This window comes from Cyclopterus lumpus, chromosome 5 (assembly GCF_009769545.1).
Source record: "Cyclopterus lumpus isolate fCycLum1 chromosome 5, fCycLum1.pri, whole genome shotgun sequence".
Lineage (NCBI taxonomy): Eukaryota > Metazoa > Chordata > Actinopteri > Perciformes > Cyclopteridae > Cyclopterus > Cyclopterus lumpus.
In genome coordinates this window covers 13,811,198-13,834,933 of record NC_046970.1, presented here as the reverse complement: position 1 = coordinate 13,834,933, position 23,736 = coordinate 13,811,198, and the positions used below count along the sequence as shown (strand labels likewise).

Genomic DNA, 23,736 nt, shown 5'->3' with positions numbered 1-23,736 from the left:
ATCAGATGGCTTAATTCACCCGGACACAACAAACTCAGCACTCAAATGTCAGCAGGACGACAAGCAATTCAAGCTAAGAGATAATCAAAGAGCAAGTCACATTATACAGTGAATTCTGTTGTTAAGTCACGGATTAAGCTATAAATAGGTTATAGTCTGCCTTTGTAAAGTTTTACCATGTGTGTGTACTCTTCTTGCATCAGTATGAACTCAAGAAACCTTCTTGTGTACAAGCAGCTGTTGTGTACCCATTTATGTTGACAAAAAAACAACTTGTGATGCCCAGCAGAATGTGAAATGAAAGCAGGAGATGACCACAGATCTCAACTGAGGAATGACCCATTTACACGAAATTTGGTTTGGGTTTTGGATTCGGATGCGAATGACAAAGGGCGATTCATTGCTTCAGGATAGCATCTGGATTGTGTCATTAGCTTCATAACAATTTAGATTAGACCAATAAAGGCACACGCAGACATGCATGATCAGCTCTCTTCAGACATGCGTGAAGAGGCTGTGTTTGCCCTTCTTGTTTGGTGTCTGGTTACAATATTTTAGCTAGAAGCAGACAAATGCTAAAGCAACCTGGAGCCACAGATGAGGGGAAGAAATATCAACAGTGCAACGTGGCATTGAACAGCTGACTGGTTTCACAATCCGGGCTCAATTCCTTCAAAAGGCCACTTGTACATTTAACCCCTTGAGCTAGTACATGCTAAATTACAGTGTATGACATCTAGTTATACGGCACATTATATTGCCAAGACCCTATGACAGGACAATTCCATCAGAAACTCCCTAAAATATTAAAACTGTATACAACTTTTTAGAGCAAGACAACACCGACACGTTGATTAATTGACTATTTGATGGAATGAAAGTTAAGGAGCAACAATTCTGATAACCGTTTTTGCCATTCATGTGGATTTTAAAGTGCAAAACATCTGCTTGTTTCAACTTATTAAATGTGATGATTTGTGGCTTTTCTTTGTCATATACGACAGTATGTGAATGTGAACTATATTTTGGTTTTGGACTATAAGCTGGACAAAAGAAGCAATTTAAAGATGCCAACTTGGACTTTGGGGAATTGTGAGGATTTTAAAATATGTAATAGCCCTACTTATATTATACTTTCTTACCCCCAAGACCTTAAGAAATAACTGTTGCAAACACTACATAAACAATCGCAACTCATTAGAGTCAGTAAAACGCCCCTTGCTATGACCTTTACGACTCTGGCCAGGTCAAACAAAGCATTTCACAGCAGCTGTAACATCTTATCAGGGAACTAAGTACATTGGGTGTTGTGGTGATGTCATGAGGTCAGGTGTGTGGATACAGTGCTGTGGAGTTCGACTGCCAGAGACTGAGTCCTGGGCCCTCACCTGTTTGGGGTCATCGTAGAAGACACCGACGGTGCTCAGCTTTGGCCCAATGCTGCAGCTCTCTGTGTAAGCTGCACCGCAGTCCTTGTATGATCCTTCTCTGAACTTATAAGCAATAGTAACATTTTTGACAGGTGGTGGCCCAGTCTTTATAATCACGTCACACAGTAGCCCCGAGTACAGCACGAAGCCACCCACTGTCACAACCAAACACACCAGGAGGACGAGTACCAGGAGCACCAGAATGATATCGGACATGGTTCCTTCTCAAAGCGGGAACGTAAAGATGCAAAAGATATCTGTCAAGCCTAAAACACGTCCTCCTCCGGGTTACACGCACAGCGAGACTGTGGTCCAGCAGCTTCCAACGACCAAAAAAACGTGGCTATTCAAAAGACGGCGTCGAATTTAGGATTCACGGACGCAATGACCTGACATGAAAAATGAAAAACACTCGTTCAAGTTGACAGAAAGGACAGTTTGTTTATGGTATTTCCCCAAACACAGGACACGCTTCCCGGATAGACCATTCTCGTCCATCGCATGGGGGGGGGGGGGGGGGGGGGGGGGGGGGGGGGGGGGCGTGAATGCGTTTTAAAATTATTACTTTGTATGTATTAATCACGCCGCGAAGATATGAAATGTAAACAGTATAAATAACAATCATTAAATGTGATTCCTCCCGATCAACGAAAGCCATAGTTGGTGCGTACAGCTCACTCATTCGAGCAAAATAAATCCCCTATTTTCATCACCTTGGTTCAATCCAAGAGCTGTGAAGAAAGATAATAGTGCTGTCACAAAAGCGAGGATTTTCTTTGTTTTCATTAAAGTGTTTCATACTGCTCCATACATGATGTAAGGGACTTATTTGAAGGGTGTCGGTGCTGCATTTAGGGATGCGAACTCTAAAGGGTTTGTTCAACCAGAATTGCAATGCCCTGCTTATGTCAATTTCTTCAAACTATGGACATTCATTAAGGACAAAATATATAAATGAGTTTGAGCAGAATCCAGTGGAGTTGAGGGTGCGGGTACAGAACATGTACTGTAATCAAGTTAGGACAGAATCAGGATTACACTTTCATTTATTGTGCCATTTAATAACTAGTTAGGCTACTTCCCAACATCAGTTCTTAAATGTTGGGGATAATAAATGACATCAATGTTTCAAAACAAAAAGTATAGCTTTCTTTGCTCAAATCTGTATGCTGTTCTGGTAGTTATATGCCTGAACAGATTTAAAGCATTTCTCACTAGGGGGAAGAAAACAAGCTGATGGTTACACAACTGTAAGAATATCACTGGATTAAACAGCAGAGAATTGATACTAAATTTATGGCACAATGGACTGGTCGGGTGTCCCACCAAACATTTTAGAAATTTGCAATGGATATAAACTGATTCACAATTGTTTTTGAACTTTGAATGTAAATAGCGTTCAAGAGTGCATCGAAAGCATCCAAAATAGCCAAATAGAGCTTGTTTATCAAATTGAGAGATGCCAAGGGGTTCTAGACTAAGGCCTGAATGTACGTTATATATTTATTAACTGGGCCTGGCCTCATGTCATTTTGCAAAAGTGCCCCCCAGGCAAAGCAAATGAAGCATTCCTGCAATAAAGGGACTCACAGGTGGACTTTGGACCAGGATCTGAGTTGGACCGAGTCCAAGTTGTTTTCCATGTAATTGTGTGAACTCTGCTGTCAGCTCCGACCCAATTAGATCATGTGATGTGTCTTAATCATCATGTGAGAGAAATGGGATCTATATTGCAATACAGAGAATGTGGACTGTAAAGTGGAGGTAAAAGTTACATGTAATGCAATTAATTATTTTCAACCACAATTGCTTGTTATTTGGTTAATTGTTTTATTTTCTCTTTTTAATTTCTCAAGTTTTGGTGGAGCACATAAAAGCAGCCGTGCTTTCTATAAAATATTGTACAGCTCAGTGGTAATTTGTGAAAGTTGTTAAGATGAACAGCAGAGACGGGTTTAAGTGATGAAGTCATCTAGAGACACATCCTTAAACTGGGCAATGGAACAAGTTTGGTTCCAATGGTTTGGAAATGTTGACTTAAGTGTCCAAATAGCTTAGGATAGTACATATTATTACTGTTGGTGCATATTTCCTTCCACGCCCATGAAGTTAACTTCTTTAATTTCGGCATCTTCCTACCAGGAGGAATAGTATCCAAGCCTGTTGACAACCTGATTTCTGGACTGCATTTGATATTGTGGGTTATAAAAGCAGAATTTCATTCAAATGTATGCAAGTCCGACTATATCAACAAAGCAGGGAGAATATCTGGATACAATATACACAGAGGGAGAGAGACTTCATTCTCTGCTCAGGCAGACATAAACTCCACTCTATCTTTACATTGCAAGTCTTTGCTGCTCTGAATCCTGAATATTGCACCATTAACATGTTTACATATGAGTCTGCAGGTATTTAACATTAAAGTGTTTTCCCTCTTTATGACAGTGATTTGTCAGCAAAGAAATATATTTTTATATATATATTATTATTGAATGACAAATCAGACTGAAACAATCTCGCCATAATCTCTATTTTATTTTGTCGGCAACAAATAGAATAAAGCATATAGCACATTTCTTTAAAGAACCATACTTCATGTGAAAACACCTAATTATTAGGCATGTTTTATCTTCAACAGAAAATAAAAAACAGTGGAAGTACATAAATGCATTGCCAATTGAGTAGCAGTTTTCAATACATTTAGAAAGTGTTAATGTAAAAAAGACACTTCCAAACCAAGAGTTTATTGTTTGGTTAGTCAGAGTCCTCTACAATATCATCTTCATCCACATCTTCCTCTCTGTTGACCGTCTTACTTTCCTCACAGTCAGTCTCCATGGCCTAAAGAAAAGCACAAGAGAAACATTTGACAAACATGCTCAATTCACGCTGTGAATCAGCTTGCATAAAGCAAGAAACATTAGGGAGAAACTACATAACATTAACTTGGTACTGACACCATAATCAGATGTTTTCCCTGTTAACTGTGTCAGCCACTAACCATTAGCGTGCTACAGAGCTCCAACAGTTATCTTATCTGCCCTTCACAGTTTCAACCGCCTGTTAACCGAACTGTTTGGTTTGAACTTCACAAAGTAATGACCTGCTCAGCAGCAGTGTGAGCACGTTGTTTGGCTGGCTTATATAACTGACTGATTATTACTGTGTGCTGCTTGTACCTCCTGCCAATCGATTTAGCTACTTTATGCGTTCTACACATTACTGTATTTATATGTGTTTTTTATTTACTTACATCCATTGTTCAGTTTAATGGAAAAGGTTGTATTACGTTTGTTCTTTTTCTCCTTTTGTTTACAACGTACACTTCCTGATTTCTTTATTAGTCGCTGAATCTCTCACATTTCACAGGTTGTTGTTTTGAAAGACACCACAATGTATACTGGTTATAATATAATGATATATAATATATATAATTAGTGTGAACAAAAAAATGTAATTGCATTGTTAATACCTGTTGGTTTCTTCAGTTTTTCACAATTTTGATACATTTTGTAAATTAATTCTTGGTCAAGTCAATGCTGTTTTGAGTAAACTCTCTTTTCAACTTTTCATCCAATCCTATTCCTGTTTGAGAACACAATGCCTGAAAATGGCAGGTACCTCATCCTCTGACTGGTCCTGAGGCAGCGGGGAACGTTGCTCCTCCTCATCCTCATCACTTCCTTGTGACCGCTGAGAAAGAATCTCTTCACCCTGCAGCATAAATTGTTGCTTTATTGTTAACGAACAAATATGTTCAGACACTTACGATAAGTTCAATATGTTGTACCTTCAGATCGCGATTCTTCAGGTTGCCAATCCAAAATGCCTCCTGACAGTTGTTGAGCGTCAGCATGGCCTTCACTCTGAAAACAAACAGCTCCAGGCTCTTCTTTAAGGCTGGTACGTGATTGGTCAGGCTTGTATCCTGGTGAGACTGAACACCAACACATTATGACAAGGCTATTTAGTTATAGAACACCAGAGGTCAGAAGTTTTTTCTAATTTAACAGGAGTATTTATTACATTTTGTAAGACTTGGCTCCAGACCATGCAGAGAGAGGTCTCCAACTAAAGAAATTGGAAATTAAGGAGCTAGAAACTGTGTGAACTGTAGCTACCTTAGAATGTCCACACATGTGATGGAGCTGCCGGGTGCTGAGCTGGAAGGTTTTCAGCAGGCTCTGGACATCATCCTTAAAAAGGCAAAGCATCACACAGAGTCACCTGGTGAAGTGTGTCAGCACTTCAATATCTTCACCAGGGCCCTATTTCTCGTACCTGGCTAACGTGGTTAGCGGGATAATTTTCCGGATGAGATTACCCAAGTCAGGGTTTTCGGTTCCTCGAAGCAAGTTTGGCAAAATCACCATAGCAACACATTCAAAAATTTGAACCTGCACCAGTGCAGGCTCATTCAGTCTGGCTGGATAAACTGGCCACTCCCCCTGAAGAAAATGGCACCTCCTTTCCTCATTGATGAAGGAGCGATATTAGTTAGATTAACGTTTTATAGGGAGAGAGTTCTTCGAGATCGCCAAGATCCGTTATCACGTCATGATGACTTCCTATACGAGCGCTATCGATTCTGCCCACAAGGAATCATTTATTTACAGACCTTCTCGAGCCGTACATTGAACACCACACGCCGCAGCATTGACTATCTCACAGACTGTTTGCAGAGCCTTGTGGTACATTGTTGGACGCTTCCCCCTTTTGAAGCAGGACAGGCACGACCAATTATCCTGAGTACTGACATCTGATTTTAATTAACGAGATTGTTTGAGCATGGATCAGCCTTTGAGAAACCGGAATAGCCTGATTTCAATCATCGGGTTAATTTAAGATGGATAATAGGACATTTGATCGACTTAGTTGAACCACGTATGAAAAATAGTCCCCTGGTGGACCTTTCTAGTTTTGCATGTCTCACACAACAACACAGGATGTTGTGTTCTGTGCTTAGCCTTGCTGTAGTGCCAAACCATGTTTGAATAATATAGGGAAGCAGAAGAAGAAAAAATGCACTTATACATAAAGCAAGGTATGAATTAACTTGTTCTGGGATAAACTCGGAAATTGATGAGCAGTTAATTCGTGGTCTATTACAGTAATTTACTTTTGTTTGGATCAAATCAGGTACCTGGTAAAGTGTACTGTTGTTTGCAGAAGTAATTACATCATGACAACTATTTAAGAGTGCTGTTGAGATTTCAAATGGCATACTTATACACCATTTCTGATGTTCTACTCAATATGACATTTACAAGCTGTATTAGGTGAAAAGATTTCATGCGTACCTTGTGCCTTTTGAAACTGTTGTCCAGTATTGGCATCCCCAACTTCAGGAAAGAATCCAGGAAAAGGCGGCCATACTACCAATAACAACATTATAATCAGTTAACACAAAGTCCCAGCAGTTTCACCTGAATGTGAAATATTTTTCAGCACACACAGCCAGCTCACCTTCAGGCACACATTGAGCACAGGCCTAGAATCAAACACCTGTGCAAAGAGATTAAAGCAAAAACACATATGAGCAGATGAGCCTCACACATTTGGTAAAGACTAACAAAATCATAAACAAAATAGATGGGATTGCACATATAATTTAACCTGCAGTATAAGCTACCAAAAACTAATCAAAATATGACCCAGTACTTGGCTGAATGCTGGAAAAATAGATGAGGTTAAATGTCATTAATCATTTCAAAAGACATTCACAGCCATTAGATCATGACGCTTACAGACCTTCACTTGTTTGACCAGGGCTTGAAAATCTTCGACAGCCAGTTTCCATGTCAGCAGCTTCTCACTCTGAGCCTGAAGGAGGACATGAGTCACATGTTTTTGTCCTTAAAACACACAGAAACTTACATATAGTTAGTTGTGCGCAAAAATGCACGATTCTCAGTTAACAGAGTTTGAACAAATTGGCATTAAAAGAAATCTTTGCTCCTTTGTAGTAGATGTGTAGCAGTGTTTTGTGTTTCTCATTACATTGAGCTGTTAGGTATACAGAATACAAGAGAACACAGTGAACAAACACCTGACGGCTTACCTCAATGTTGTCACTGACTTTGCAAACAGGAATCTTCCTGATGGCCCTTTTCCAGATCTGCCATCAACACTTTGTAGAAAACCAGGAATGTTTGCCTAAAAAGTGGAAGAATTTACACATAAATAACAACAACATGGATAAATACACTCTTTAATGTGATTATATTGATTTATTGTTATCACAATTAGCTGTCAGGCACACGAGTGCTGGATGGCAGAAGCACATTAATCACTCTACTGTGATCTGCTACTTTTGTATAATCACCAACTCACATTTTGCTCTCAAAAAAACTAAACACAATGAAGTGATGGTGATTTACCTGTGAGAGTAGGCCATGATGCAGAGCTCTCATCTTTTGATGCATTTAGGAGATCTCTGGATTTCCTATTGCAGTTATTTCCTTCACTGTCTTCAGAACATCATCAACATGCCTCCAGGTAAATTCTGCAGAGGAAAAAAAGACAAAGGACATCATAATTAAAACCTTCAGATGCTTGTTCCACATATAAGATATGTGATTGTTGTCATAGAGTTGTGTAACCTTGAAAAATGCTGAACAAAAATACCATCTTCATAAATGTACTGTGGACCACTACACTAAACTACTTGGGATGTGGTTGTACAGCACACTGTCCCTGAATTGATGCTTGTGTGTTTTGCTTTTACTGTACTGCATGGAGTTAATTTATTAAAGAACAATCAATGGGTTAATATGTTTCCTCAGCACTTTGCATTGCATATACATTACACACAAAAAAGTCTTTTGAAACATGTTTTGTCAAAGGTTCTTTCGAGATGTGCTCCTGATACAAATAAATGTCCTTGATGAACTATCTTTACCTATAAAGATGTAACTAGTGTGAATGATTCACAAAAGCTAGACCAATTCTGTAATGTTAAAGGACATTTGAGACCTTAAAAATATTCTCGTCATCTAATCTTATCAGTCCTCATATACACCAATACAATACAATGCACATGCATGTGTGATACACTTAAATCCATTGCCAATGTATCAGACAGGCTCTAATACAAAAATATGTGTTTGTTATGTTCCATCAATTTTGTAAGCAACTGTTTTTGTTTGGTGCACAATGTATTTCTGAAATTCAGACACACCTTAGAAGAGTGTGAAGTGCTTCATTGAATTTGTTCCCGTCGCTCCTTCTGTCCGCTGGCTGTCACCCAGTCTTGGCTGAGGAATATTTTTGCAAGGAAAGCTTGGAAGATAAATCAGGCATTTATCATCACAGTCCAATTGATTGCAGATACATTTATTAAAGTGAGCCAACATGTCCGACTTACCAGTCTGCTCTCTGTAGGCAGCAGAGTTGCCTCCTTTCTCTGACACAGTGGACAGAAGCTGGGAGAGACACAGAGCTGTGCTGAGACATGGCATTGTGCTGCGGATAGTTCACCAGGTACTCGAAGGCTGTGTCTAAACAGAGCAGAAACGGGGCAAAGAAAAAAACACAGACTAAAACCACTTGACTTTAAAATATGTATGTGTACGTGTATTAAATGTCCCTTACCGATAGCACTTTGTAGTTTAGCACTTTATTAGCACTAAATGGCACGTACAGATAGTACTCGTGAAATTGTACTTGCTTGGGATTCTTGGTTGTTCTGAGTTTGGACTCATGGTTTAATGCACTTATTGTAAGTCGCTTTGGGATAAAGCGTCAGCTAAATGACATGTAATGTAATGTAATGTAATGTATGTCACTATGAGCAAAAAGGATACGAGAGGCCACAAAAGCCATTTGAAAGTGATAAACGAATAGATCAATAGATTAAAAAAATAATATTCTGCTGCTCTTCTGCACGTTCATCACTCACTTTACAGCTGTTCCAAGGTCAAATCAGCACTTTCCTCTTTTAGGTCGTTCAGCCAAAACTCCCAGCGCCTTCTTCAGTAAGCTCCGCTAGTCCTGGCTGGGCTGAATCCAGACCTGACCAATACACACATTGGTAGATTCATTTCAGAGATGAAACTAAAAAGAAGCTTGACACACCGACTCTTCCAAAGGCGTACAGCTCTGCAATTCTATATAGTTAAAATATTCAATGTGTGGCATGAAAGTCAGGGGTGCTGGTACTCCTCACCAGCTGAAGGTGGTGTTCAGGACCTGCAGGAGCAGCTGGTAGCTTGATGACATCAGATGGTGCTGCTGAATATCTGTGGAAGGTCCATCCACTACACCGTTGTTATCAGACAGCAGTGTCTGGGGAGGAAAATGCACACACGTAAACAAACAATTTTTTTTTTTTATATAGACAACTGGAAGTAAGAGACAAAGTCTTCCCTCATATCTACAGAATTATTTTGCACCTGAAAGTGGTTGTGGCAGTTCTCCAGGTGTGAGCAGAGGGCAGGCAGCAGCTGGACACAGTACGAAGCAATATCCTTGGAGCTCCTCTGTTGTAGATGGGAGAAGCCCACGCTCTTATCGGTCCTGGCCTGCACAAGAACATGTCATTAAGTTTGGGCTGCATATTAGTTTTATACAGTTATAACAAAATATAATTGACACTCAAAGAAACTTGGCAGACAGGACAGAAAATATACTTTTTTTAGGCCTTCATCTTATTTGACTGTATTAAAGATATATATATATATATATATATATATATATATATATATATATTTTTTTTTATTAATAATGAATATTACAAACAGATGTTTCCCTGGATATTTTCATACAGTTCAAAGACCTGCACATTCTTCCATTTTGAGAGCTTTCATATCTTAGATGATCTGCGCTTATCACTGTATATGTTAGCTTTTTTATGCACCTTAAAGAAAGGAGGTCTCTTTGCAGGGGCAGCGGTAAGACTAAACTCCACTTTGCGATGCATATCCTCCAGCAGGAACCCCAGCCTCAGCTGGACCCAGCAGAACCTCCTCCCGCACCTCAACAAATAAGAGTATTAGACATGTATAAAAAAAATCTACACACACACGCGCGCACACACACACACACACACACACACACACACACACACACACACACACACACACACACACACACACACACACACACACACACACACACACACACACACACAACACACACACACACACACACACACACACACCACACACACACACACACACACACACACACACACACACGTAAGCTGACGTACTCTGAATAACCCCACCCAAACCTAACCTTAAAGGGTAACTTCAGTATTTTTCAACCTGGATTTCCAATGTTTCTATGTCCAAGTGAACTAATGGTACAACAATATATTAAATAGGTCCAGGATCGAGCTGAGAACGCTGCTGTCTTTGTCTGGTGCAAAAGAGGAGGCTGTAAATACACTGAGATGATAAGCCTCGGTTATCCACAAGGACAGTTGCACATGAGCTGATGCAGGAAACTGTGAGGAAACATTTGGATCTCTTTTATAACTCATACTGGTTTCTCCTCACGGCAAACAGACATTCTCAATGCTCTTCTTAGCCTCATGAAAACCCAGCAAAGGGCCGTGTCTGACGGTGGTGACAAGTAGCGGGACGGAATCTGCTCAGCACTTCCACAAATACAATTTGACTGCCCGGACAGAGACGCATCAGTAGAAGTCTGATGGGAATCACATTTTAAACCACCTGAAATTTGTTTGGGATCCCATTTACAAAAAACATTTCTGTCAAGACTGAAATCCTATCTGGATACAATCTAGAAAACTGATGGTCACAACAACATGGGAAAATAGGTTCCAAATTGAAAAATACAGACGTTACCCTTTAGAGTTTGAAAGCCTTAATATATCAAATTATTATTATTCAAATAACTACAAAATCTATCATTTTTGTAGAAAGCCCTACAAACCCTTCTTATTCCTTTTCTTACCTTGGTGTGGAGCTCAGAGTCTAGCAGTGAGCGGGACAGCAGGCCACACTGCAGCACATCAAGCACCTCCATGTCAAGCTCCCTGAAAAACTGTCTGTAGGACACCAGACTGACACCTTGCCGGATCTCCTTTTCCTTCTCCTTTTCTGGCTGCTCCTTTATCACAAGCAGAATCACCTTTTTATTGTAGTTCTATAAAAAAATGATTAATACATGAGGTAAAAGTTTACCTGCTGAGTTTTGTCTGCTTCAGTCATCTCCTCAAGCTGAGAGCTGCTCTCTGAGGAATTCTTACCAGGAGCCTTCCTTTTCTTTCCTGTTGCATCTAGAATAGCATAATGAGAGTTAACAATTATGTGAGTATGCATTCCTTATTCATTATTGTGGAGTAAAATATCTTCTGTTACCTTTCTTTGCCTTAATCACAGGAGCAGCAGAACTAAGTATAACACCATCTGTGCTTTCTCCATCAAAGTTGGCAACCGGTGGAACATAGCCAGGTGTTTCTGAAACACACACCAAAGAAACAGTACATTTAAAAAATAATGTTGTAATAGAATTGACACCACGTGGCACAAGGGGAAGATCTTGAGATGCCCAGTATTTATGGATCAAAAGCTCACCTGCCAAGCCTCTCTCCAGCAGTGTCTGAAGGTAGGTGATGTTCTGCAGACGGGTCATCACTTTCATCTTCATCTCAGTTTCTTTTTGTTCACAGAATGCATTTATGACCTATCATAAAACAGGGGTAAGGACATGGCTTTAGTCACATATCCTTACCTACTTTGGAGAAAAGTGTTGGAATGAAAATCAATGGCATGCAATTACCCTCTCTTGAACCAGTTGATGGTGTGAAACAGCAAAGTACAGAGGAATTCCCCTCTCAACTTTTGACAGCTCTCCATTTTCTCTACTACATCCATGTCCGTTAGGATCAGAGGGCAGCCTGTGTCCCAGGAATTTTAAACACACACACACACAAATTATGTTACAGCCATAGAAAATGAGATCCAACTGGTTGTCAGGAGGAATGTATAACTTCCACTTCCTCACCCAGCAGGCCGTCAATCTCCTCCAGGTCTCCCTGGTGCTGTTTGTGCTCACAGAGTCTCAGGAGGCGGAAAAATGGAGACAAGACAGAGAGGAGACACACGCCTGTCCACACAAAATACAGGTAGGAAACAATATGCAACAAGTCGTTGATTACATGCTTTACATGTTTGTAAGATATTACAAAATAAACTAAAATTGATCTGACTCTACAGTGAAATAGATCATTGACTAAATATTTTGTCATCACACATCAGATCTGGTTAGAAGTGGTGGGAGTGAGGTGACTGACTTGTGGGCCTTTGTGGTTTGACTCTGTTGCTCTCCTTTGGTCTTGACATTTTTGGCCAGTAGAGGCAGTAAGTTGATGGCAATGCTGTTTCCTTGACCTTCCAGGTCATACATCACACGGGGCGGTAAGGGAAAGGAACTGAGATACACAGAGAGGAGGGATTAATGACAGTAGTTATAGGAATTTTATTAAAATGAGTCATTTCCTATGCTGCCAGCTGTCCATAACTACCCTGATATTTTTGGTCCGAGATCCACCACAAAGTCAACCTGGAAGTCATCTATGACACTCTTTTCGATGCTTTGCTGTTGGTTGGAGAATAACACGACCAGAATGCTTAATGATGTCTTCCCCTGTGTCTTGTGTTGGATGCATGTCAAAGACACTAAACATGAAGAGATAAGAGGAGCGATAAAGTAACAACAGTGAATGTTTGAGACAGACCTGCACCTGTGGGTCCAGGGTAGAGCTCAGCATCAGATTGGCTAGTTCATCATAGTAGAGAGCCGCAGCCTCAGGTGAGCTTTCACTGCTGGACTTCACCAGCTCTAACAGGGCTGTCACCTGCAACAACCGGTACAAACATACACAAAGATATCTACAGACCAGTCAACTTCAGCTTCTGTCACTGTGTGCTTCGGTGAATGGAGAGAAAATACATCTCAGATCTCAACTAATAATAATTAGCTTTTTTTATAGTTAGTGGCAGGAGAAATGATTACTGTTGTAATGTTTTGCTTGCTCTCTTCCACAAGGAGGTTACAGCACAGGTTAAGGTACTAAAGAGCAAACCTGTAGCTGATGTGCAGTGCCCTACCCAAACACCCCTTAGTAGAAATGTTTATAATATAAAGGTTATTCCACAAATCCCAGTTGATAAGACACCACTGATTTCTTGAATAAAGTGAAACATGGCAAAGGATAAACACAAACCAAAAGCCATCTTATCAACTATATAAACCAAATTAAATGCAAAATAAGAAGTAACAGGCTTGTGGATGATATGTGAAAAATCTAAACAATATATATAAATTGTTTATATGATCTACCCTTATCCACTATTAACACTTAAATCTAGGAATGAAGAATATACATGATACTGTTATCTATATGTACTTGAAGTTATGGATTGCAGCTCTAACAGCCACAAAAACATAGTCTCACAGGATGTAGTCTGTGCGTATAAGCTGGATAGCTATTTCTCCTCCACTTCTATTTAGCAAGGGCACTGTTGCTTCATCCTGGGCTTAGTGCCTCCTATAAGACAACGGTGATGGATTTAAAGGAATACAACCAGGGATCAACCAGATCTTTCTCTTGCACTGGCACAGCGCTAACACTAAGTTTGGAGAAAGGTCTGGCTATGCGAGTCCAAGAAAAATAAATATTGAATTGAAAGTAAACCAAATTAAAACCAAACTAAAGAGAAATCACAAACTGTAATATCTGTGCATACACATTGTTCATTCTGATTGTTTTAATGCATAATATGTACCTGTCTGAGTGTCTCCTGGGGTAACGAGCCATTCTGTGACTCTTTCACTTTACGTCTTGGGGGGGGGCAGCAGAGAGCATGACTGAGACAAAGTGACAGAATGAAGAGATACAATACTGATGTGATACATGTATACTGACTATGAGTAACACATCTTACCTGATTGGCCCCCATGCTTCCTACAATCCTGACAGCGCCGATGATGCCAATACGCTTGTACTTGGGCACAGTGCTGGAGAGCTGTTTGCGGATCACGATGTGCATGTCATCCTGAGAGGTAACACAGAGTCAGAGAGTTACGTCAGCGGGGGAGAGGATGTTCAGGAAAGGCAAAACATTTTTAAAGATTGAATTATCTTGTGAATGTTTACCTGAATGTGAGATCCCTGCTGCTGTTGCCCGAAGGCCAGGCCACTCAGAAGGTGGAAGAGTCTGCGGATCTGCTGGGGTGTGAGGTTGTCCATGTAATCTAAGATTCCCTGAATCAAATATAGTTTGCAGTTAAAAAACTAACCAAACATAATGATATTAAACCTTTGTAATAATAATAATAATAATAATAATAATAATAATAATTTTATTAATATAGCACCTTTAAAAACAGGGTTTACAAAGTGCTCTACATAGAAGCAAGGCAAAACATAACGTCAATACAAGTAAACATTTCAGAAAATACAGGAGGCAAAGGAGACCATGCCATATAAGCAATGAACAGCTAGCTACAAGCTGTTGGTACATCCATCATTTGAGCTCAAATGTCATTCATACATGTAATATTTATTTTTTGGTGAGGTTTTCTTTTAAAGTACAATGAGAAACAGAAGTTAAACATTTGTGTTGATTCTGCAGATTTAAGTTGTCCTTAAGGACCTGAAAGCTCAGAACCATAATGTATGCATTTGTTAAGTGTGGTTTGGTGAGCAAATAGAATAGACAGATATGAGGATCACCTCCTTACCTTGACAAAAACAGCATAAAAGGACCATTCTGAGGGATTTTCTGTAACAAGGCCTGCAGAGCAACTCCAGAGCCATGTCCACCTCCCCACCCACACCACTGCACACATGGGTCACCAAAGAGCCCACCACCTCCTATAAAACATACAGGATGGAATTAAAATGACTCGGCTGCAAAAAAAACAGATGAACATTTTACTTTCTTAGATGAATCCCAAACCCACCTGTTGCAGTAAGAGTCAAAAGCCGTGAATGAGTGTCGGTACATGTGTCCCACCAAAAGGCACCACACATGGGTCAGGGGAGCGCAACAAACTCTGAGCCAGAGACAGGATGGAGGGAAAAATACCCTCGCATGACCTAGAGTGTCATCATTGAGAAATACAAGCCAATCCATTCAAATAATAATGAACGACAACAACAGCATTAAATAAAATGAACTGTGCTACTGTCTTTATATTTAAACGTGTACGTCTGCAGACTGAACCCACCTGAGCATAGTCCCTGAAGGTCCTCTGGAGAAGAGCCTCCTGGATCAGTCCAGTCCTCACTTTCCCCTTCAAGCACCCTCTCCTGCCCCCCGTCGGCTCTGGTTAGCATTGGTGGAGTGGGAGGGAATCAGCACCAGCAGATCTACTACCTGACATGGCCGAGCACATTTCAAAGAATAGACAGGAATGAAAATAGTTCTGCTACAGGTCCTTGACTTTAAAATGTTTACGGTGTTTAAACTTTGTGGTTGAATTTGAAGATGACAGTTAGAGTACAGTATGGATGCATTCTAATATTTAATAATAAGCTATTGTTCTATCATTGTCCAGATTTCATTAAGAACTTTTATTTTATTAATTGTATAGACATGTGTCAGCCCAGAATGTTATGTAACAATCTATTTACACATGTACACATTGAACCCATTTACTAGGGGATACCCTAAACTAAGAGATGACGCTCACCTTATGGTCCTCCTCTTCGTCCACAGGACTCAATTGCCTGATGAAAACGGACCACAGTGAAAGGTCAGTAAGCAACTAAAATTGAGAAGACAAATTCCAAAGCGTCAGCATTTTGTAATCAATTAAAGCAAGGGGGAATAAAAGATTAATTTCCCACCTTGAGCCAAGCCTCAGATATAATTTTCTGGAATCGCACTGCTGACTTGATGCCGTCCAGTATCAATGTAATGCTATCTTGGCTACTGCCAGCCGATGGAGTGGAAGAGGACCTGCCACCAAGACCAGATTTATTCAATTAAACTTCAGGATAGAATTATAACAAGAAACCTACTGGCTTACTTCAAAATAGGTTCCTGACTAAATATACGCTATATCTTACGCTGCCCGATCCTTTGCTTTTCATGCGGCTCTGAGAGGCCTGCAGCACAGGAGGGAGAACGCACTGCTCCACTCTAACTTTTTACGAAGATTACGCATACCACCTAGACGCAGCAAAAACCCATGTCACATTCTTGATTTCAAATTATATGTAATGTAAGGAACCACAATTACTATTTCCTTATAAATGCCAAATGGTGCAGAATTGACTGGGTTCTGACCTCATATGCATCAGAGGCTGAGAACAGAATGCAGGACGAACTTGACCACCACAGGTAAGTCCTCCAGTTGCACCGCAGCCAAGGTGACCATAACGGCACCACGGACCTGCAGAGAGCAGACAGTAACAACACAGTGACATTCACTTGGTCTTTAACAATTCATAAAAAATAAATGTTATATAATCTGGGTTTATTGTGTGTGTGTGTGTGTGTGTGTGTGTGTGTGTGTGTACTAACCTCAGTAAGTAATGAGGAACTAAGGTTCAGACTAGAGAGGGCATCCAGGATGGGGACAGTCAACTGAGTGTTCTCCTGGAGTAAAGAGCTACAGAGAACAGGGATGTGAACAGCAGTAAGTTATAATCATCAACTCTGAAACCCCACACATACAGCACGAGATTTACTGCACATACTTGAGCTCTCTAGCTATATCATTGTGCTGGGAGTCTTCCAGTATCTCAGGCAGACTAGTGATGATGTCACGCTGAACCTCAACTGGTGCTACTGACACCAACTCCATGAGCTTCGCTGCCAACGCCTGCAAATAACAGGCCACAAAAAGGGCTGAAATAAAGACATCACCATCTAGACACTTAGATGATGACTGATATGAAGCAAAAACACATGATTACAGATCTGATTGAACAGCAAAAAACACAGTTATTACTTTAAATTGTGACTGTGACTGGCTCTCACATGCAACCTGTGATCATAGAAATGACTACCTTGCTGTCCACAACTCGGTCTAGCCATTTAAACTGGTTGATAATTGCGTGAGGAATACTGAGTCCTCCATCGTCCAGTACTGTGAGGGGACAGAACAAGTTTACGTTTAGAAAACAACCACAGCGGCAAAAGAGTGTCAAATGGTTAAAATTATGTAAAAAAACTAAATACTGACCCATCAAACATAAACTCAGGAGCTTCTCGAGCAAGGTGTTAATGATAAAGGTCTGCATGAAAAAGAAAAGCAGATTAAGGATTAGTGGAATATGCACTTGCACAATTGCATGCTTTATAGAAGAAAAATACATTTGTTTTTTTTCAGCGTGCCATTCTTTGTGAAGGGGTGATTGCAGTGGTCTTTGGGAGAACCTATGAAAAAACATCTAACCTGCCAGCATCTCAATCCCCAACAGCATGCGCAGCAGGCTTTCCTGAAAAGAGCTGACCTGACTGCAACACAGAAGAAAATATGTCAGTATGTCACACCATTACAGTCAGACTCCTGACATGAGCCTTGGTCAAAGGCCATAGCTGTGCCCTTTATAAGTAGCCTCTATTATCATTTAGTGTTTTTATAGAGTCACCTGGAGTCTCCATCCGACAATCGTGGGACACATGGAAGAAGGCCAGTTCCTAAACCGCTCAGGGTCTTCAATATGAGACTCCAATCCAGTGGTAAATTCCTGTACAATCTGAGCAAAGAAATGTCAGTTAACATAACTGCCTCATGTCAAACACCTTGATCTTGTTGTAGGGATGGTGTTTCGCTTAGACTTACCCCAGGGTACCTGGGACTCTTCTGGAGCTGCTTCTGTATCCTCTTTTGGAAAACTACTTGGTCGACAACTAGATGGAAAAGATAAGGACCAGAAACATCAGAAGTGGAAAAACTCATCTTAATTCACCTGGCTTGGTATGTTTTGAAACTTGGATTAAGTGTGTTTTACCAATCTCATTGGATGTTCCAGCTTGTGTCAAGGTAACACCTGCTTCTCGAAGAAAGACACCAATGCACTTTCATTTGTTTCTTCTGGAGCAGGTTCCTTTAGTTTGCGACCAGTGTTGCGACTCTTCTTTGCCTCTACAGAAAGAAGAGAATACACCTTTAATATAACCGAATCCAGCAGAGGACACTGGGCACTATTATATTATTATAGAGACTCGATTTTAGACAAGGGGCCATCAGCGAATGAAGGGAGTGCGATATGGTGTTACTTTATGCCATACTCCTGTGATACTGATTCTACGTCCCTCGTAATAATGACAGGCATTTGGTACTTTGGAATCTCATAATTGTGGAGCTGGGGAAATCCTGTACTAACACATAGGTTCGTTACTAACTGTTGGGATGTTACGTGACATGACACTTACTAGTGGTCGTCGTTTCCTCCCTCTCCTTTATCCACACGACGAGCGTCGCTTTTTACGCATCATCTGATAAAATATGAATTACAACAGGTGTTGTAATAGCTGACGTCAGACCAGTAGGCATCAACAGCAGCAAAACAAGCTAATGTATTGTTGAACAAGTTAACTTCACTGGTACATAGTCACGCAAACAGCTAGCTACACTGTAGCTGTGCTATTAGCTAACGCTACAATTACAAACACGCCACATTGAAGTATGTTATATCGAGGTTACATTAAATGCTTAAGGGAGACATACGGTTGGTAGCAGACGTCGATATTACGACCAAAGCTAAAGACACAGAAGTTACAAAAACAACCTTCCGCGCCAATTGGTTCTCGTGCGTCACAAGCAGTTAGGGACACTCTATTTAGACTATCTTCACGGGGTTTAGAGAACCGAGGGGCACAGCGGTGAAGAATTAACTCGCCTGAGAGTAATCTAATAAAGCGAATATAGCTTGTATAAATAGCTCCTTTATAAGTTAGTATGTTGACTGAAGCATAGGTTGCGCTTTTAAAAGCGGTCCGTAGTTTTACACTCCAACCACGACAACATATTGTATACGGTCTCTAGATTTCTAGCATTAGGTTGGGTGTTTAGACAAATCATTTTGTCCGTTGGTGGGCGGGGCGAGAACTCTGTCGACATTCTCATGTAGACTTTCCTCATACTTTTTTTCCGGGATACGCCGTGTAACGAAACCATGCGCCAGCCCCAAAGCCCTGCACCTGCCCAACTCCTTCGAAGAGTGTATTCGTACATTGAGCGGCTTCACTGCTACCTGCTTCCTTCTTCGCCTCGCTTGGTTTACTGCAGCGACATAACCAGTCAGTTCATGAGCCGTTTTGTTTTCAAAAGAGAGCAGGAGGCTCTTTTTAAACAAAAATGTTGTAACGGCAGTGAAACGAATAAACTGCACTTGCCATGAAATTAACTAGCATTGTGTAGCATTAAAGTGCACTTAGTATATTGCACTTTAATACAATACATTGATTTCCATCGTTAATTGTGTTTGTTTCATTGTGTGCGTGGATAACTTTCTCCAGGAAAAAAGAGATGAATAGTTGAAATTACAACATTTAGTATTCATGTTTAGGCAACAATTTTGACTTAGTTGAAGATATACATGAGAGTTTCTAAATTCCTGTTATGGTATGTGTAATAACAATAATAATCAGGGTGTAGTAACACAATGTTGACTTAAATAATTGAAGCTATACAATCATTACTGACTTTCTATTCATGTGGTGATATATGGGAATATCCTAATCCCGTCCCGTAGGCTTTCGGATGTGAACCATCTTGAGAGTTAAATACAAGATCTTTGACCGTAATTCATTGCTTGCTCTTGACGAACGCACAAGACACAGAAGAAAGAGGAGTGATTTGGGAATAAAGGGGTCATAGTGACTCAACAAAGAGAATAAGTATCAAGAATGGCTGCTAATTTTACGAGCTCTCGGCCAAACTACTACGGGGAAAACGTTTTCATTTCTCCTCCCTGCAGGGCAAAGTTGTCCTCGTCGAGAATGTCGCGTCTCTCTGAGGTACAACCACCAGGGATTACACTCAGATGAACGAGCTCCACGAGCGGTACGCCGGCAAGGGGCTCGTGATCCTGGGAGTGCCCTGCAACCAGTTCGGCCATCAGGTGAGGACATGATTGTTCTATTCACCAGGTCTACTCTCTACCCGGAAATGGCTTTAGAATTTTTGAAACAATTTATACAGCTATATTGTCAATTAGAATTAATGTGTAGGCTATTTACTCAGATGGATAAAGTGTTGTTCCTGGTATATATATTTTAAAAAATATATATGTATATATATATATATATTTTTTAATTATATATATATATATATATATATATATATATATATATATATATATATATACTGGCTGGTTGTAGGTTTAGCTTGTCTTATATTTAGTCAAGTATCTGCTACAGGCACTAATTCAAGTTAATTATTATATCATTTAAACCAATTGATGAAAAGTAAACTTAAAAATTAAGGATACATTTTGCTAGTGAGGAATTTAGTTCCTTTGAGTTTCAGCATTAAATATTTAGGAAAGAGGAAATGGTGGTAGTGTTGGTATAAGGTACACCTAGTTTTTAAGTGTTTCTTAGAACTTAATCCATGCAATGTGTTCTGCCTTCACAATCTTAATACAGAGAATAAGCAATATGACATGTATTAACTAAGTGTGTATGACAACACTAGTAACTCATTAATAGACGGTTACAGAAATGATGGTTAAATAATCAGAAGGGATTTAAACAGTAGGGAGGGGCTTTCTTTCGGCTCGAGAAATGGCAGATAACAAAAACAGTGGGTTTACTTCAAACCTTTGTTCCATGACATTATCTGCTAACCACTTCCTTCATAAAACATGAATAATGTCTATACAGACATACTGCCATATTAGACTTTATCAAGGAAACTTCTTAGTGACCTGCATCCTAAAATGTAACAATCACACCTAAAGTTCTGTTTAACCCATTCAGGAGAACTTGCAAGAATGAGGAAATCCCTCATGTCTCTGAAGTACATCCGTCCTGGAAATGGCTTTGAGCCAAAGTTCCAGCTCCTTGAGAAAGTAGATGTAAATGGGAAAAATGGCCACATCCCCTGTTTGTGTTCCTGAGGGGGAAGCTCCCTTTCCCCAGCGACGAGCCAGCTGCCTTGCTTGATGACCCCAAGTTGATCACGTGGAGTCCGGTCTGCAGGAACGACGTGGCCTGGAACTTTGAGAAGTTCCTCATCGGGCCGGATGGGCGTGTCCGTTCAAGCGCTACAGCAAGAGGTTCCTCACCAGTGACATCGAGGGTGACATCAAGAAGCTCCTCAGCCAGGCGCAACTAAAAACCCGTCCTCCAGTATGCTGTTCAGCCACTTGCATCAGCACAACGTGTGTAACCTTCAATTCACCAGGGGAAACACCTTTGGGCTATTTGCTTTCCCTCCACAGCTTCTGTACAACACTTTTCAGACCACCTGTGCTCTCTTACATACGATGCTGTGTTCTGTTCTTTTACAATATGAAGGCATCCTCTGAAACCAAGTTATTTGTGAGGGGGGTATCTGATGAAGCGTAAAGCCTGAATGTTTTCAGCTGCATTGTGTGTATTCAAAGCACAGTGGTTTTGAAGTGTAAAGAGGACCAATAAAGTTATTTTGTTCACACTTCTGGACTGCCTTTGTGAAATTACAGTACCAATACTCTATATTGTTCTTTTGAATATTGTTCTTTTGAATATACATTTTAAGTCAAACTTTATGATTAAAGGCAAAAGTTAACTTGCATTTAAAAAAACGTGATCTTGTTTTTGTAACCTAAAGAGTTATTGTGGGTAAAATTCCCCATTCAGCACTTCTGTAGGGGATCTTGGGTTTGCAGTGACGGTCTGATTACTAACTGCTGTTACAGAGTACAGATCATAGTACATTTTGCAATCAGTCAGCATTAAACTAAGGTTGCATCACCTGCCAATAAGATAATTTCACAATAGTTATTTCCCAACTACCTCCAATGTTAAGCCAGTTTTGTTAGGCACAGCTTTATTGAAGGCTTATTAGAGTATTGTATATATTTTGTGGTGTAATTAGTCCAAACAAACCACTTTGTTGAGGCCTCCAGTCTTTATTGTACTTTGAATTTCAATATTTCTCATTTAAAAACAAATACTGTAGATATTGGCAATAAGATAAATATGATGACGAGAATCTTTACACCTATTTTCAATAGTCTGATTATTTACATATCTTCGGTTATTTTTTTTATTTGAATGCTGTCATGATTAAGAGGGAAAACAAGATTCGCTGCATTCTACAGCTGGATTTTGTTTTCAACTAAGTATCTAGGATCACAAATATGATGTAAAGCTTTTCTCGAGATAGGCTTAAATGATTATAATTAGGTAGTCATCTCTGAAAGACATGATTGGCAGGACCAACCAGCAAAAGGGTACTTGGAGGTCCTTCTTATCAACATGCTGTAATGCGACAAAGTGCAGAATTTATGCCACAGAACAAGACTTATGGGATAGATCCATTAAGTGCTAACTGCCATCTGGTTTCACCCAAAGGACCCTTCAGACAGAGTATAAGTAAGTGTATTTTATACCCAGTCACACTCACACAGGTTAGGTTATCCTGTGTCTGTGAAGACCCATTAAGATGCAACAAAGGGATTATTCTCTTATGCCACCAACAGAGACAGCTTTGGCTTATTTTAGCTGAGTGACGTACTGGGGATCACTGGAAGCAAATGCCTGCACTCAGTGGGAATGCTGTCAAGGTACTGCTTGCCCTGACACATGTCGATTGTTCCAACGACAGGGAGCAAGTTCAAGTTTCAAAAAGCACCACTTGGATACTAGGTTATTTTGCTTCACTCAGTGTGCTTTTAAGATATCAAATAACATAGCCATTTCAATACAGAGCTGCATTAATATACAAGACTAATAAGGACAAGCCATTGCAGGTGAGCGAGGGTTCTGATCAGGCAGCAATCAAAATATGCTTATAAGATACATTAAAATGATCTGGAAGTGTATGACAGACCATAAACCCTTAATGCTAAGGCCAAATCATACAATCCTGTGATATCTTGATGCACCAGAAGCAGGTAGATAATGTACTTATGGAGAATTCAAAGTGCCCCCCTTTTTAGTCAGGTTGCAGGAATCAAAAGGCCGCGTTTGCATTGTCATTACAAAAAAAGGACAATAAAGATCGTTAGCAGGGTAAGACTCTTCTCATTAGTTTAGGGTATGAGAAGCAGCAGAGCCCATTCTGTGCATCATAGAACAAAAAAAGATGGCTGAACAAGAGCAAGGAAAACTGCTTCTGCCACAAATCATGTCAAGACGCAGACCTTAAACCTTGAAAC

At 40.1% G+C, this 23,736-nt stretch overlaps 3 protein-coding genes across 3 annotated transcripts in view; 1 reads left to right on the top strand and 2 right to left on the bottom strand.

The window, feature by feature from the left end:
* Positions 1-1,926, bottom strand: part of tex264a (testis expressed 264, ER-phagy receptor a) — a 68,038-nt gene extending 66,112 nt beyond the window's left edge. The window contains exon 1 of the mRNA XM_034532371.1: positions 1,389-1,926. Within this exon, the coding sequence (XP_034388262.1) occupies positions 1,389-1,646 (258 nt within the window). The 5' untranslated portion in view covers positions 1,647-1,926. The remainder of the gene's footprint in view (positions 1-1,388) is intronic.
* A 2,023-nt stretch (positions 1,927-3,949) lies between these two features.
* fancd2 (FA complementation group D2) lies at positions 3,950-19,601 on the bottom strand. The gene is given in 59 exon segments (XM_034532199.1): positions 3,950-4,274; positions 5,055-5,147; positions 5,224-5,370; positions 5,555-5,629; positions 6,734-6,808; positions 6,900-6,938; positions 7,185-7,256; positions 7,495-7,539; positions 7,541-7,592; positions 7,816-7,865; positions 7,868-7,925; positions 8,409-8,420; positions 8,614-8,651; positions 8,653-8,714; positions 8,800-8,902; positions 8,904-8,932; positions 9,334-9,364; positions 9,366-9,446; positions 9,594-9,719; positions 9,827-9,955; positions 10,291-10,374; positions 10,376-10,408; positions 11,355-11,510; positions 11,585-11,679; positions 11,762-11,860; positions 11,978-12,088; positions 12,187-12,300; positions 12,408-12,489; positions 12,491-12,509; positions 12,697-12,834; positions 12,928-13,001; positions 13,141-13,260; positions 14,192-14,238; positions 14,344-14,461; positions 14,563-14,670; positions 15,150-15,203; positions 15,205-15,279; positions 15,368-15,421; positions 15,423-15,497; positions 15,630-15,719; positions 15,722-15,787; positions 16,104-16,127; positions 16,129-16,140; positions 16,261-16,371; positions 16,483-16,555; positions 16,692-16,723; positions 16,725-16,808; positions 16,940-17,027; positions 17,116-17,240; positions 17,428-17,507; positions 17,593-17,625; positions 17,628-17,660; positions 17,823-17,878; positions 18,013-18,053; positions 18,055-18,120; positions 18,207-18,274; positions 18,376-18,441; positions 18,444-18,509; positions 19,568-19,601. Coding segments are annotated over 59 exon segments (4,308 nt in total). The 3' UTR covers positions 3,950-4,187.
* Positions 19,602-20,268: 667 nt separating this feature from the next.
* Positions 20,269-22,029, top strand: gpx1b (glutathione peroxidase 1b). The gene is given in 5 exon segments (XM_034531872.1): positions 20,269-20,504; positions 21,350-21,374; positions 21,376-21,465; positions 21,468-21,623; positions 21,626-22,029. Coding segments are annotated over 5 exon segments (678 nt in total). The 5' UTR covers positions 20,269-20,412; the 3' UTR covers positions 21,941-22,029.
* Positions 22,030-23,736: the final 1,707 nt, after the last annotated feature.